At 47.4% G+C, this 12559-nt stretch overlaps 1 protein-coding gene and 1 long non-coding RNA gene across 2 annotated transcripts; one reads left to right on the top strand and one right to left on the bottom strand.

The window, feature by feature from the left end:
- On the bottom strand, positions 1-2712 carry LOC136790303 (uncharacterized). Its single transcript, XR_010829899.1, has 2 exons — positions 2372-2712; positions 1-2285 (listed from the first exon to the last, which is right to left on the bottom strand). It is a non-coding gene; the product is annotated as an uncharacterized lncRNA (long non-coding RNA).
- Positions 2713-3195: 483 nt separating this feature from the next.
- On the top strand, positions 3196-10599 carry LOC136790289 (uncharacterized). The gene is made up of 5 exons (XM_066993272.1): positions 3196-3661; positions 6362-6468; positions 6562-6706; positions 9902-9975; positions 10201-10599. The coding sequence occupies exons 1-5, from the start codon at positions 3211-3213 to the stop codon at positions 10339-10341; spliced, it is 918 nt and encodes a 305-aa protein (XP_066849373.1). The 5' UTR covers positions 3196-3210; the 3' UTR covers positions 10342-10599.
- The last annotated feature ends 1960 nt before the right edge of the window (positions 10600-12559 follow it).

The following is a 12559-nucleotide window of genomic DNA, read 5'->3' as shown; positions in this document are numbered from 1 at the left end:
TGCAGGGTTTGAGTCGCTGTTCTGGTGGGTAACAATCAATAAGAGTATTTATTATAGTCAGCAGATATTCATAAATCATACAAGGGATGCGATAAGAGAAATCGCTGAACAACTAGATGCCACCAGCAAAATGGCTTGGGAAAACAGAATAGCATTAGATATGTTGATCGCGGAGAAAGGAGGTGTGTGTGTGTGTGTGTGTGTGATACTGAGCAACCATTGTTGCACTTTTATACCCAACAATACTGCCCCAGATGGCACAGTAACTAGAGCGTTGCAAGGGCTTCCCGACCTTGCCAGTGAATTGGCAGAGTAATTAGGAACCGGCCCTTCCTTCGCGGGATGTTCGGAATCTTGGTTTGGTAAATGGAAAGGGATCCTAGCGTCCGTATCTGCGTCCTTGATCGTAATATCAGGAGTTTTGACGGCCCTTGGTTGTTGCATTATCCCGTGTAAAAGGACTAGTACAGCGGCTCACTGAAACTGCACTATCGAAAGAAATGACCGTGGAGCCACCACCTTACTCACGTAAGGCGATGATATTAGAGGGGATGGAAAGCAAAGAAGGTGAAGAAGAGGAAGAGATCTACCAAATTACACCGCAGAGAAAAGTTTTGCAAAAATCAACAATTTATAAAGAAGAAAAGGGGGGAATTGTGGGAATAAAAATGTTGTTTTTGCAGAGTTACGTTGTTTAGAGGGAAGGAATGCGGTGTTGAGATAGGCTCGCAGTGATAAGAAAGCTTAACGGACAACCTTGTAAAATGCAGACAACCGGACTCCTCAGAGCAGCTAGGTGAAAATCACGGCGTCAAGTCAGATCAGTGAAGAAACATTACCGCTTCAAACAGTAAAAAAGTCAAAAGAAATTTGAAATTGAACAGGCCGGCAACTGAAGGCCACGTAGTGTCTGTGAAGCGTCGCATAGGTTGTGAACCCGGAATACCCAGTCAGTGGGGAAACAGGGGAGGGTCCCGGTCGTCGAGAAAGAAAGTACACAAACCATACTGTGTGACTAGTAGGCGCGCTCCTGCTTGTGGGACGCGTGCCATTGCGATCGCGAATAAATTACTACTTCACTGAGATCCTCGCCTGAGCCTAAGCTACTGGCTACGGAGTGTTTCTCACGCTCCCTGCGCGTAATCCTGGCTACAATATACCGTGTTATCGAAGGTGCCTTTTAAACAACATTGATAGAAACTCAGGGGGCGATAGTACTGACCCTGGGTGTGGAATTATCCACGCAGGGAATAATCCACGCTGCACCAAATATGGTAGCCACAGGAACGCTAATATACATAGCGCGTGCCAGATGCGACGTGAGAATCCTGCACCTGGATGGCCTGTCCCAAATGGCGAGAGGTGGTACTGGCTACGTGGCAATAAAGCCAGGAAGGTGTTGCCCCTGGGATGGAAGGGAGCTTGCACCCTGGAGGCAGTAATTCCAAACGTGACTATTATTGAAGACCCACAAAGCCAAAGCCCCCTTGAGACCACACGCAGGATTAAGCGGACTCCAGACAATTCTCTAGTAAAATTCTCTAGTATTTCACAGCTTTGCAAGGTGGTTTTTACCTTGGTGAGGGGTGGGTGAATTAGAAAAAGCTATTGTAAATATCTCCGCTATAACTGAAGAACTAGAAAATAAGTTTGATAAGTTTGCAAAAATAGTACCGTAGAATCGAATAGTATTCGATTCATTAATAACCTCATAAGGAGGAGCGTGCACTGTAATTAATGCTAGTTGCTGTATAGATGTAGATCAAACGGGACGGATTTGACTGATATTTGGGGGGAAAAAAAGGTATACTGGGGGGCGTGGGGGGGGAAAGATCCTACATAGAGTAGCTCAAGATGACAGTTCCTGGGCATTTAGAAACATGTGGGAGAAACTAACTTCGTGGTTACCTGAACAGAATTGGCTCAAACAACTATTTGTTGGTATTGTAAAAATAATGGCGTTGTACGCCTCCCATCCCCCGTGACATCCGAAGAAGACTATTGCGCCTTAACGTTGGAGAAACTCAAGAGCGCGGTACGTGAAGAGGTGCAAAAACAACAGTAGGAGTAAGGAAAGGAGAGGAGGGAGCTGTGAGAAACTAAGTTGTGTTTTTGCAGTAGAGAACTAATTTTCTGTATTCCGAGGTAGTTGTGCAGTCATAATGAGGAGAAACGCCACGTGGGTAAGCGGACAGTAGGCGGCCTCACTGTTCCGAAATAAGGCAGAAGCTTGAGGAAAAACAGGTTGAGCAGCGTGGGCACGGTAAAACAAAGATCACAGGTTCCTGAAACATAAGAAAGGGGAAAAAAAAAAAAAGGAAATAAGAAGGGAGAAATTAAAGGGTTGAAAAAGAAGTAAAATTGTACATACATGGGACAGAGGAGCGTCGAGTAGCTTGTGAACCTGCAGTACTCGGCCAGTGAGGACACAGGGGAGGGGATCGGGCGTCGGGGAACAGGGACTAAAAGTTGATGCTGTGCTTACTGCAATGCGCTCCTGATCGGCAGGACGCCCGCCACTGCAACCGCGAATAAAATAGCCTCAGAGAAGATCGTGTGTCAAGAAAATTATTTGAGATGTTTCTCGCAGATATACTTGACGAGAGAGGACCAAGAACACCCGCGCCTTCTTTAAAAAAAAAAAAATAATAATAATAAAAAAAAGGCAGCACAGGGGCAGCCTCAGGGTCGCCTTCCCACAGGGAAGCGGCGCCGTGATTGGCTGGACCGTGAGGGCGGATGTGGCGTCACGGCTAGCCTTAACTCAGGGCGGAAACGCTCCGTGATTGGCTCGGAGGAACCCAGGGCGGAGGTGCCGTGCAGGGCTTGCCGGCACTATGGGCGGAAGCTGTCGGGCCGGGCCGGGCCGCCGCGGCGCGGTGCCGCAACGAGGTTGGTGGTCGGCGCCGCCCCGGGCCGGGCCGGGAGGGGGCGAGGCGGCGGGCGGTTGGGGCGCCACGCGGTCGGCGGCTTCTGCGGAAACGGCCCTTGTGCGGGGCGGGGGCGGCGCCGGAGCGGAGCGGAGCGGACCGGGCGTGCGGCGGGGTCTGCACTGCGCGGGGCTTCGGAGGGCTGGGGGAGAGGGGGGCGAAGCGGCGCGGGGGGGGGGGGGCGGGCGGGCGCAGAGAGGGCGGCGAGGGGGGGGGGGGGGCGGCTGCGTGCGCTTGGCCGACTCCCCTCTGGGGCGGATGGACTGCTCCGTCCCGCGGCATGCTGGGAGCTGTAGTTCTGTGGCGCGCGGCCGGTCTTTCCCCGAGCCGGGGCCGGGGCCGGGGCCGGGCCGTGCGCGCCGGGAGGCGCAGGTTGCCGCCGGCTGCGAGCGCGGCTGCCGGCGGTGAGGCGAGCGAGAGCCTTCGGGGGCGCTTCCCCGGAGCGTCGGGCCGGGAGGGGTGGGGGCTGCGGCGGCCGGGCGCGGGTCCTCGCTGCGCTCGATCGTCGGGCTGCGCCTCGGAGGTTTTCCTCCCCCCGCGCGCTGACGGCCGGCTCTCTCCTTTCCCTGCGGCTCACCAGGGCAGAAGCAGCTCCCCGCCGCTGGGACCCCCGCGGGGTTTGTCGCCGAGCGAAGGTGGCGCGGCAGCTGAAGGGAGGAAAGCTGCAGCTGGCGTGCTGCAGTCGCAGGTTTCCCAGGAGAAAGAGCAGCCCGTCTGTCCCAGCTGTCCGGGTAAGTCGCAGCGACCTCCGGGTGAAATCCAGGCGTGAAGGGGATTTTGGTGGCTCTCTTAGACGGCTAGCCCTACCAAAGGTCGCATCGGTTACAAAAGGTAGTAGTAACCTTGCAGTTTGTGTGTTCTGTAGCGTCTGTAGCACAATAAACTGGCAGGTGAAGGAATGAGCGGGTACAAATACACGTGACTCTACAGCTGAGATTAAATAACGTGCAGGTTCTTCTGTGTTTTGTCTTTCAAAGCGCGTTGTTTGACTCGGTGGTCCTTAACGATGATCCTCGGTGGTCCCTTCCAACTCAGGATATTCTACGATTATGTTGTTGCCGAGCGCCTGAGCTTTTTGCTCACATTACTGAGGAAAGGAATGGCTGTGCTTCTTCCCCACCCCCCTCTCTTTTTCTTTTTTTTTCCTCTCCTCTCCTCCCTCGATGACGGGGACTCGAAATGTTTTTCTCAGATGTCCATGTGAAAATTTAAAAAAAAAAAAAAAAAAAAGAAGCTGATGGTGAACACTGACAGAATTGGGTGACACTTTCAAGGTAGAGGGCAAAGAACGTGGAAATTCCTAGTACGTTAGTGTTACTCTGTTAGCAAAACCGACGTACACGCCGCTTGCTGTTCCTAGTTTTTTGGTTTGGCCTGGTTTTCCTTTCAGAAGTCTCCCCGAAGGCCTTTGTGGACAAAACTTTGTCCCGCTTCAGCTTTAAGAATTATCCTAGAAGTAATGAACAAGTGCTTGCAGGGCTTTCCGGAACGCTAGTTGTGGTCAGTCAAGAACGACTTGGGAGGCAATTCCTTTCGTGGAATTGTAGAGTGATCGAGAGATCAAGGCCAGCGTTGTGAAGAAATAGTGCCAGGTTATAGTCACAGGTGACTGCCTTCTGAAGGGAACAGAGGCTCCCATCTGCAGACCAGACCATCTTTACCGAGAGCTTTTCTACCTGCCTGGGGCTTGGATCAGGGACATTGCTAGCGAGCTTACGAGCTTAGTTCAAACTTCAGATTATTCCTTACTCCTGCTCTTTCACGTGGGTACCAACAAGTTTGCAGCAAGAAGTCTGTGTTCAATCAAAATAAATTTCAGGGCCCTGGGAAGATAGCTAGAGGATTCAGAAGCACGGGTTATCGTCTAGCATTTTGGGATATATTAAACACAGTGTAGGCAGCTGGTCAAAAGAGGTGATTCTCCCACTGTATTTAGCGTTGGCGAAGCCTCTCCTTCAATATTGTGTGCGATTCTGGGCTCTACAATATAAAAAGAACGTTAAGATCCCTGAAAGCGTACAGAGGAGGGCAACAAAGCCGGTAAAAGGATTGGAAGGCACGCCCTGTGTGGACGCTACGGTACTTCTGCTAGCTCCTCGGAATTGTATATAGTCATGAGTAACGCTCCTGATTCTAAATACATAGTCTTTCCCTGCATATACGCCGAACGCTATTCTACAATCGTTTGCTTCTTCCGGCAGTGGATTCTGTCTTTCAGTGATTTATGGGTACTTTACATGTCCTGGATATTGCTTTCCAGATACCTGGAGCTTGCTAGCTTTTCTGTCTCCCAGACGTGTGGCTGATAGTGGTCTAGTCTTGTGAGCTGTGCTGCCGTGAAGTCTGTCACCTGTTGATGTTGAAGGTACTTTTCTGGAAAGAGGAAGGTGGTAGGTACAGTTTCACACCAGGCCATCAACAAAATCACGTACTCTTTTTATCATCTCCAGACGTGTTTCCTTCGGTGGCTTCTGGACTTTGGTCCATATTGTAGGCCCCGAGAAGGAAGGAGGAGGTTGGCTTTTCATAACCACAATTTCTTCCAGCTGTTTCAGATGGATTTCATGGTTGATTCTAGTTGAAATGACTGCCTCAGGAAAAAAAAAATAACAAAAATGGTAGTCCAAACAACTTATAAAAAAATAAAAATAAAAAACAAACGAAAACACCGCTCCCATTTCCTCACAGCTTATTCATTTGCTGTGGTATCTTCTTTATGGAAAGAAGTGTCCTTTCCTTCCCAAGCTGTAAAGGAAGAGTTCAGGTACTCTTCACTTGTGCGCTTTAATCTGTGACGTGTTTGTTCGCATAGAACTTCTGGGAAGTTTGGCGGTAGAGTTTAGGGTTTACATGTTAGGTAAACAGAAGTATCGCTCAACTCAGAACATAGTTAAATAAAAGTACAATATTTATTTAAAATGAATAAGTGTGTGTCTATAGTCTTGTGTCCTTTCTTTGCAGAACTCAATAGTTAGCCTTTATACATATTTCTAAGTTGCCCGGTTTATCAGTGTACAACACAGCATTCGGGAATATCATCTGAGATTTTAGGTGAAGAGGACTGTCCTTTGTTCAGTTGTGCACTCTTGTGTGTCAGCCCTGATTCTGAACCGTATAAAAGCTGGAAACTTCTTTCCGGTTTTCTCTCTAACCTCACTGAAGTGTGGGTACTTCCCAGCGTACGTGATACTATTCAGCATGTGGATATTCTGTTTCCTCACACTAGCTACAATTCCGGTGAAGTTACGCATCTTGAGCCTGCATGTTAGTGTTTCATCCTTTCAGTTCCACAAAAGGAGGGTTCAGTGGAAGTTTTGAATCCTGTAGAGTGGAATACAGGTTTTTAGCCTCAAAGGCTTTAGTTATTTTTCCCTGGTGAGCTTTGGAACAGAAGATATGTAACATTAACAATTTTTTATTATTCATTTCAGGACTCTTTGACAGCCCTCCTGGATCCGATGATGCAAAGCTCACTGACATATCCTACCCAGGAGACCAACAATCGGTGACGTTTGGAACCAAATCCCAGGTGGGAAACGTAAGTGATCAAAGTGGAGCAAGAATTCGTGTTGAGCATGGGGATTCAAATAACAAATGCATTTTCGGGAACTGGCTCTATCCTTCATCGCAGGTGAAAGCAGCTCTGTGGGCCCTCCAAGGAGGCACCTCTGCAGTGATTGCAAGTGGAACCCACCCAAAGATCTCGGGTCGTGTCATCACAGGTGTTGTGGAAGGGAAGAAAGTTGGAACTTTTTTTTCAGAGGTAAAACCTGCAGGTGAGTACGGAAGTAACATGTACATTGGGAGCTGTAGAGATTTCCTGGAAGTTTAGGGTCGAAATTTGGCTAGGCCTGCCTGTTCAACAAATGGGAAACTACGCTCTGCTTGACAAACGGCTTTTGAAAGGTAATTTTTAGTGTTGGAATAGAACATCTTGAATCCTCTGCTCGGGTTCCTTCCAGCTGATGACTTGCTGCATCAGACTTGCATTCAAAGAACTGGGTAGAATTTGTATTGCTTTTAGTCTTAGAGGTTATCATCTATTATTGAAGATTTCAGGGTGAAAGCGTGCATATAGAATGTACGGCTGAACTAAGATAGTGTGTAGTTTGGGTTTTTGTCGTAAGTTCTTTTAATGACTCGGTCTTTTGTTACCGTATGCAGGAATGTTTTCCTGCCTCTGGGTTGCTGTGACAATGTAACAAGGGCCGCAGAAAGTCAGACCAAAGATCGGTGGTCTTAGCAGAATGGAACGAGTATAGAGCGATACTTGTGACTTGCACTTTAAGACAAGCCAATGCCTTTGAGTATAAAAACGCTTAATGTGTTTCTTGTAAAAATCGGCCATATCCTTTGAACCCATGTAAACACTTAGCATCCGTGGGTCACAGCAGTCACGAGCCTTAACTAGGTATTGTGCGTAAACTCTGGAGCTAGCACTATGTGGAGAACTGCTTCCTTTATTTTGTGTGTGTTTGTGGGCAGGAGGAGCGTTGAAGTTTGCTTCCTGCTAGCTTTTGATGCCCCCGCCTTCTGTATGGAAAGAGAACACGGGTGATCGATCTCTGTTCAACTTCTATGATATGAGACATCGTCTTTTCCCTCATCGTCTCTTTGTCACGTGAAAAAGTTTTTTTTTTTCTTAGTCCTTTTCTACAGAAACTGTTCCAAAAGTTTGGCGATCCCTGTTTCTCTTGGCTGAAACTGTTTTTATTCTACTGTGACCTTTTTAAGATAGGCAAAAATAAAATTCTGCGTAGCATCCAAGATGCAAATGAACCTTCAGTTTATGAGATAGCAAGGCTAACTTTGAGTTTTGATTAGACTGGTGATGTTTCTTGTTGCCTTTCCTAGGCCTTTTCCAAAAGCTTAAACGTGTAAGTTGCTCTTCGACGCTGATGAGCATTGAGGTGATGTTTTCATAGGATTATGTGCAGTACCGAGGCCTGATTTCCCCTTTTGCCTCTGCATTTCTTAACGTTTATCTGCTTTGAATTGTGCTTGCTATTTGGTTGCATAGCGGCTGCAAAGGAATCACAGGCTGGTTGAGGTCGGAAGGACCTCCAGAGGTCACCCGGTCCAACACCCCTGCTCAAGCAGAGCCACCCAGATCTGGTTTTCCAGGACCACGTCCAGACAGGTTTTGAAACCTCACAAAGACCGTGACTCCACGACCTCCCTGGGCAGCCTACGCTAGTGCTCAGTCACCCTCACAGCGAAAAAGTATTTACTGATGTTCAGGAAACCACAGGAGGAGGGGAACATCCTATGTTTCGGCCTGTGTCTGTTGCCTCCTTTTTTGTTCCTTGGGTACCAGTTAGAAAAGTCTGGCTTTGTCTTCCTTCCACCCTCCCTTCGTGTATTTACAGACGTCGATGAGATCCCCTCCAAGCCTCCTCTTCTCCAGGCCGAACGGTCCCAGCTCTCCCAGCCTGTCCTCATGGGAAAGGTGCTTCAGTCCCTTACCGTCCTCGTGGCCCTCCGTTGGACTCTTTGCAGTGTGTCCAGGTCTCTCCTGTACTGGGAGGCCCAGGCCCAGCACTCCAGGTGCGGCCTCACCGTTCCTGAGCAGAGGCGGAGGATCGCCTTTCTTGACCTGCTGGCAATACTTTGCCTAATGCCACCCAGGATACCCTCAGCTGCTTTTGCAGCAAAGGCACATTGCTGTTTCGTGTTCAAGTTGGCGTCCACCAGGAAACTTAGCTCCTTTTCCGAGAAGTTCCTTTCTGGGAAAAAGTGCGATATCAGCGCTTTTCACTTTGTCCTACTGCAATAAATTTGTATCAGCTATAAAGCTTTTCATCTTGTAACCCCACGTCTCAGACGATTACAAGTATGGTGAACAGCAAAAGTAAAGGTGAAATCTTACTGCGACCCTTCCTCTACCATGGAACGTGGTTACTCCCATTCTTTCTTTTGTCTTCTGTCTTCCAAAACACGCTTGAAATACTCAGGTACCTTTTTAAAATGAACTCTTATCTCCTCGCGTGTGTCACTTTTTTTCAAAGAACACGAAAATACGCTCTACTTTATAAAGTATGACCTCGCTTTAAAAAGCTGTTTTAACGCTCCTTAATTAAGTCTTCTTAATCAAGTGTCCGCTAGTTCTTTTCTTACCTCCTGTTATTTTCCTTAACGTGGGAATTCCTGCTCTGGCAATTTCTGTAGGACGCTTCTGAAATAGAAGTCCGGGCCTATTAGTCACATTTCAAGTCATCTGTCCTACAGACAATTTCAAGAGAGTTAAAAATGAAAACGTAGCTTATCCGTGAGCTACTTGAGAACTCCTTAGTGAAATGCTGCGTGAGCCTTTTGACTTGTTACTTCTGCTTCTGTTTCAAAACTTGTTCTGTATCGTTTCAGTTTGAGACAGGTTCTTTGATATCCACGCCAAGAAGAAAACCTTTCTTCCGTAGGAACCCTTCAGTGTGCACAGGGAGAGGCGTGGAGAGAGCAGCTATTCTGCAAGCTGTTACTCAGGCCGCTTTTGGCTTCCAGCGCTGTTTGTACATTCCCGTGTTGTTTTGCAATCTTTTCTCTTTTCGTTAGTTGTCTAATTAAACTTTTTCAAAGGATGCCTCCCTGTTTTCAGTTTTCTCCTACGCCCTGAGATTTAGCCGTCCTTGTATTCTTTTGCTCTTTGTCAAGTCTTTTTGATACAAGCTGTGTGCAGCTTTGATACGAGCTTGTTTGTCCCCTATGACCTGGATGATCTTGCTGAATCTCTGTGATGCCTTGAAAAGGGCTGTGCTCGGGGACCGTGGCAGCATTTTGGTATCTGATACAGATTTTCCTGTTCTGGCATACAGTGAATTTCTTTGATATGTCTATTAGGACCGTACCTGTTTTCCTGCTTTGAGTAAAGAGTTGGAAGATGAAAGGTTAGCGTTCGTTTCCTCCCACATGGGCTGTAACCTTTGTCTGCGTGTCTTGTGGTTGTGTTTTGTTTGTTTGTTTGTTTGTTTTGGCAGGCCCTCCAGCAGAGCAGCAGGGTGAAAGGGCTCGAGCTGGTGGCAGGACCCTGGCAGCTCTGCAGCCTGAGCAGGTGAGAGAACAGTATGTGCTCACTCTTTAAGGTTGGGAACACGTGGCAAGTCTTAAAATACAGGTTTATAACACAAATGGGTCCTGGAAAAAATCAGCTGGCTCCAAGCATCCAGGGAGTCAAGACAGTGAGAAGATGTGTCAGTAGAAATGAGCTGAAGTGAGCCAGATGTCAAACACCACGGACTTCATATAAGGATGCAGTTGAGAAACTTTTCTCTTTCAGAGAGCGGAGATTGATTGTTGTCTTGCTGACTTGTTACCTGATCAGAGAGAAGAAATTCTCTTGGCAAACGAGAAGGACTTAGAAGAAGCTGAAAATAAAGGTAATATTATGGGTCCTTTCATGGTACTCCTGTTGTCATGAGCTTTTCTGGGCCTCAAAGGAAATGAGCAGAACTAGAATATTCCGTCACCTGCAATTGGATATTACGGCTGTCACAGGTTAGTGAGCCCAGGACTTTGAGAGCTTGTCAGTGGAAACAGCTGCAGCTTCCATAATTACATGAGAGATGTCTTCATCAGAGAAGACAGAGAGGCCTTTGAAAACAGCAACCCACGGCATTGTTTAAAAAAAAAAATAAAAATCTAAATAAATAAATAAATAGCGTTTTCTTTTGCCAAAGGAGGCTCGCTTTAGGAATTGAATATAGCAAGTATCTGCCCTGTTATCGTCATGTATGAAATAGCATGAGTATCTCCTGGGCTGGTTAACGTAATGTTTGGCCCCTGTGGGGAAGGTTGTTACTGAAAAATGATGCTTTCCGGAACGAACCATGTTACCTTCTGACCGAGGAAAGTACAGTTCAGGCAGCATAGACTAAATCCGTTCTTTTGCGTTCGAGGGGTGCATCGAGAAGCTGGTCTTGGGTTAGAAAATGTGTGAAACTGGCACGTCGCAAACTGTAATGCAGAGAGGTCTTTGATAACAAAAGCGTATTTCTGTTGGTGAGTTACTGGAAGGCTGCAAGAAGTCTTGCCTCAAAAGACTCTTATGAAATGAATTCTGTTGCCATCCCAATTTTTTTTTTCTACGGGCACATTCTTGGGACTTGCTTCTGCAATGTCGAGAGTTATTCAGGGTTGGTTTTTGATACCCAGCGTAGAGAAGGAGTTAGCTTACGTTCAGGTGCTGCGGTTTCTGCACGTGTCTTATAACGTAGGTTCCCTGCTTAACTTGCAATTTATGAGGTTCCTACCAATGAGCACTTTCCTGTCCATGCCGAACGCAGCTGAGTTGCAGGCTACCATTAAACATCAAATGTTTGATATAGATTGCTAATAGCAAATCGCAACTGTTAAGAATATATGCTAAAAAAAATTAGCACAGAAAGTAGAAGCTCTAGGCTGTGAGTGGTCTGTCCCATACTGATACTGCATGTTTGCACCGAGGCAGAATGATTGCTTTCACTCGCTTGTGGAGCGATGAGTCTAGGCTCTCACTGCTAGTATTTTTAGCAAGACTGATTGAGCATTTCTCTAACATATGAGCAAGTGTTTGAGGAGCAAGTGATGGGTATGGGCACTTAGAAAGAGACTGCCAAAGGGCAGCTTCCTATTTTATAACTGAATTTTGTGAGCGTTGGTCCTCGTTTCATACTGAAGGGGAGTAGGCTCTAGTGAAGGGAGTATGTTCACGTGAAAGGAAAAGGCACTAGTCTCCCTCGTCTGCCATTATTACTTCCTTGCTGCTAGCTCTGTTCTTCATAGAAAGCCAGTATGTTTCCTCGTCACATTCTAGTCTGCCTGCCTAGACTTCAGCCTTTGCCTCCTGGGTCTCTTGCCTTGCATAGACAATCTCTCCCCTTCTCCTCTTCTTCTTCATCTCATTTGTAAACCTTTTATCAGGCTGATTCTTACTGCCTTCCCACCCCCACCCTCCGACCTTTTTCTATTTTTTCCTTTTTTTCTATTTTTTTTTTTTTACAGACTTAGGATGGCTTGTCTTGTTAGTTACTTTTTTTCCTGCCAGCCCCCAGCCTCAAGTTCTCCGATGCGACTTCAGAGGATCATCTTTGATACCTCCGCATCTGAATAATACGGTTTCTGTCCCATGCTGTAGCTGACGGCAGGACGGACTCTGAGTGCAGAGGAGAGGTTGCTTCCTCCCTAGTTTCCTATTGCGTCCCATACTGGTTTGGGTAAGCAATTTCAGAGGAAATTTGACTTCTCCGTGGAGCAGCGTGCGCCTGACAGCTAGCTGGAGACAGCACACACGGCATTGAGTCAGCGCTCCGAGTGCGGTCCTGAGTTGCAGTAAAGGTAAAACAATTGCAGACTGACAGTTTAGCTTCTAAGGAGCACATACAAATAGCAGGTTTGCCTCTGATGCTTAAAAGGCGAGGTTCCGAGATCACATTTCACGGACTGCTTCCTATAGATTTCAAGAAATGCAATCGTTCTGAAGCACAGCCGCCCTCTGTTATTGTTTAAAGGGAACAAACTGCCTTGAGACCCGTTACCTGCGAGGGAACCGAGGGCGGAAGTGACGTCAGGGCGTGCCTTCCCTGAGGGCCAAAACGGCTCCGTGATTGGCTGGACCGTGAGGGCGGATGTGGTGTCCTGGCGAGCCGTCATTGAGGGCG

This window comes from Anser cygnoides, chromosome 3, assembly GCF_040182565.1.
Source record: "Anser cygnoides isolate HZ-2024a breed goose chromosome 3, Taihu_goose_T2T_genome, whole genome shotgun sequence".
Lineage (NCBI taxonomy): Eukaryota > Metazoa > Chordata > Aves > Anseriformes > Anatidae > Anser > Anser cygnoides.
The sequence above is the reverse complement of the archived record's forward strand: the minus strand, read 5'-3'. Positions and strand labels throughout refer to the sequence as shown.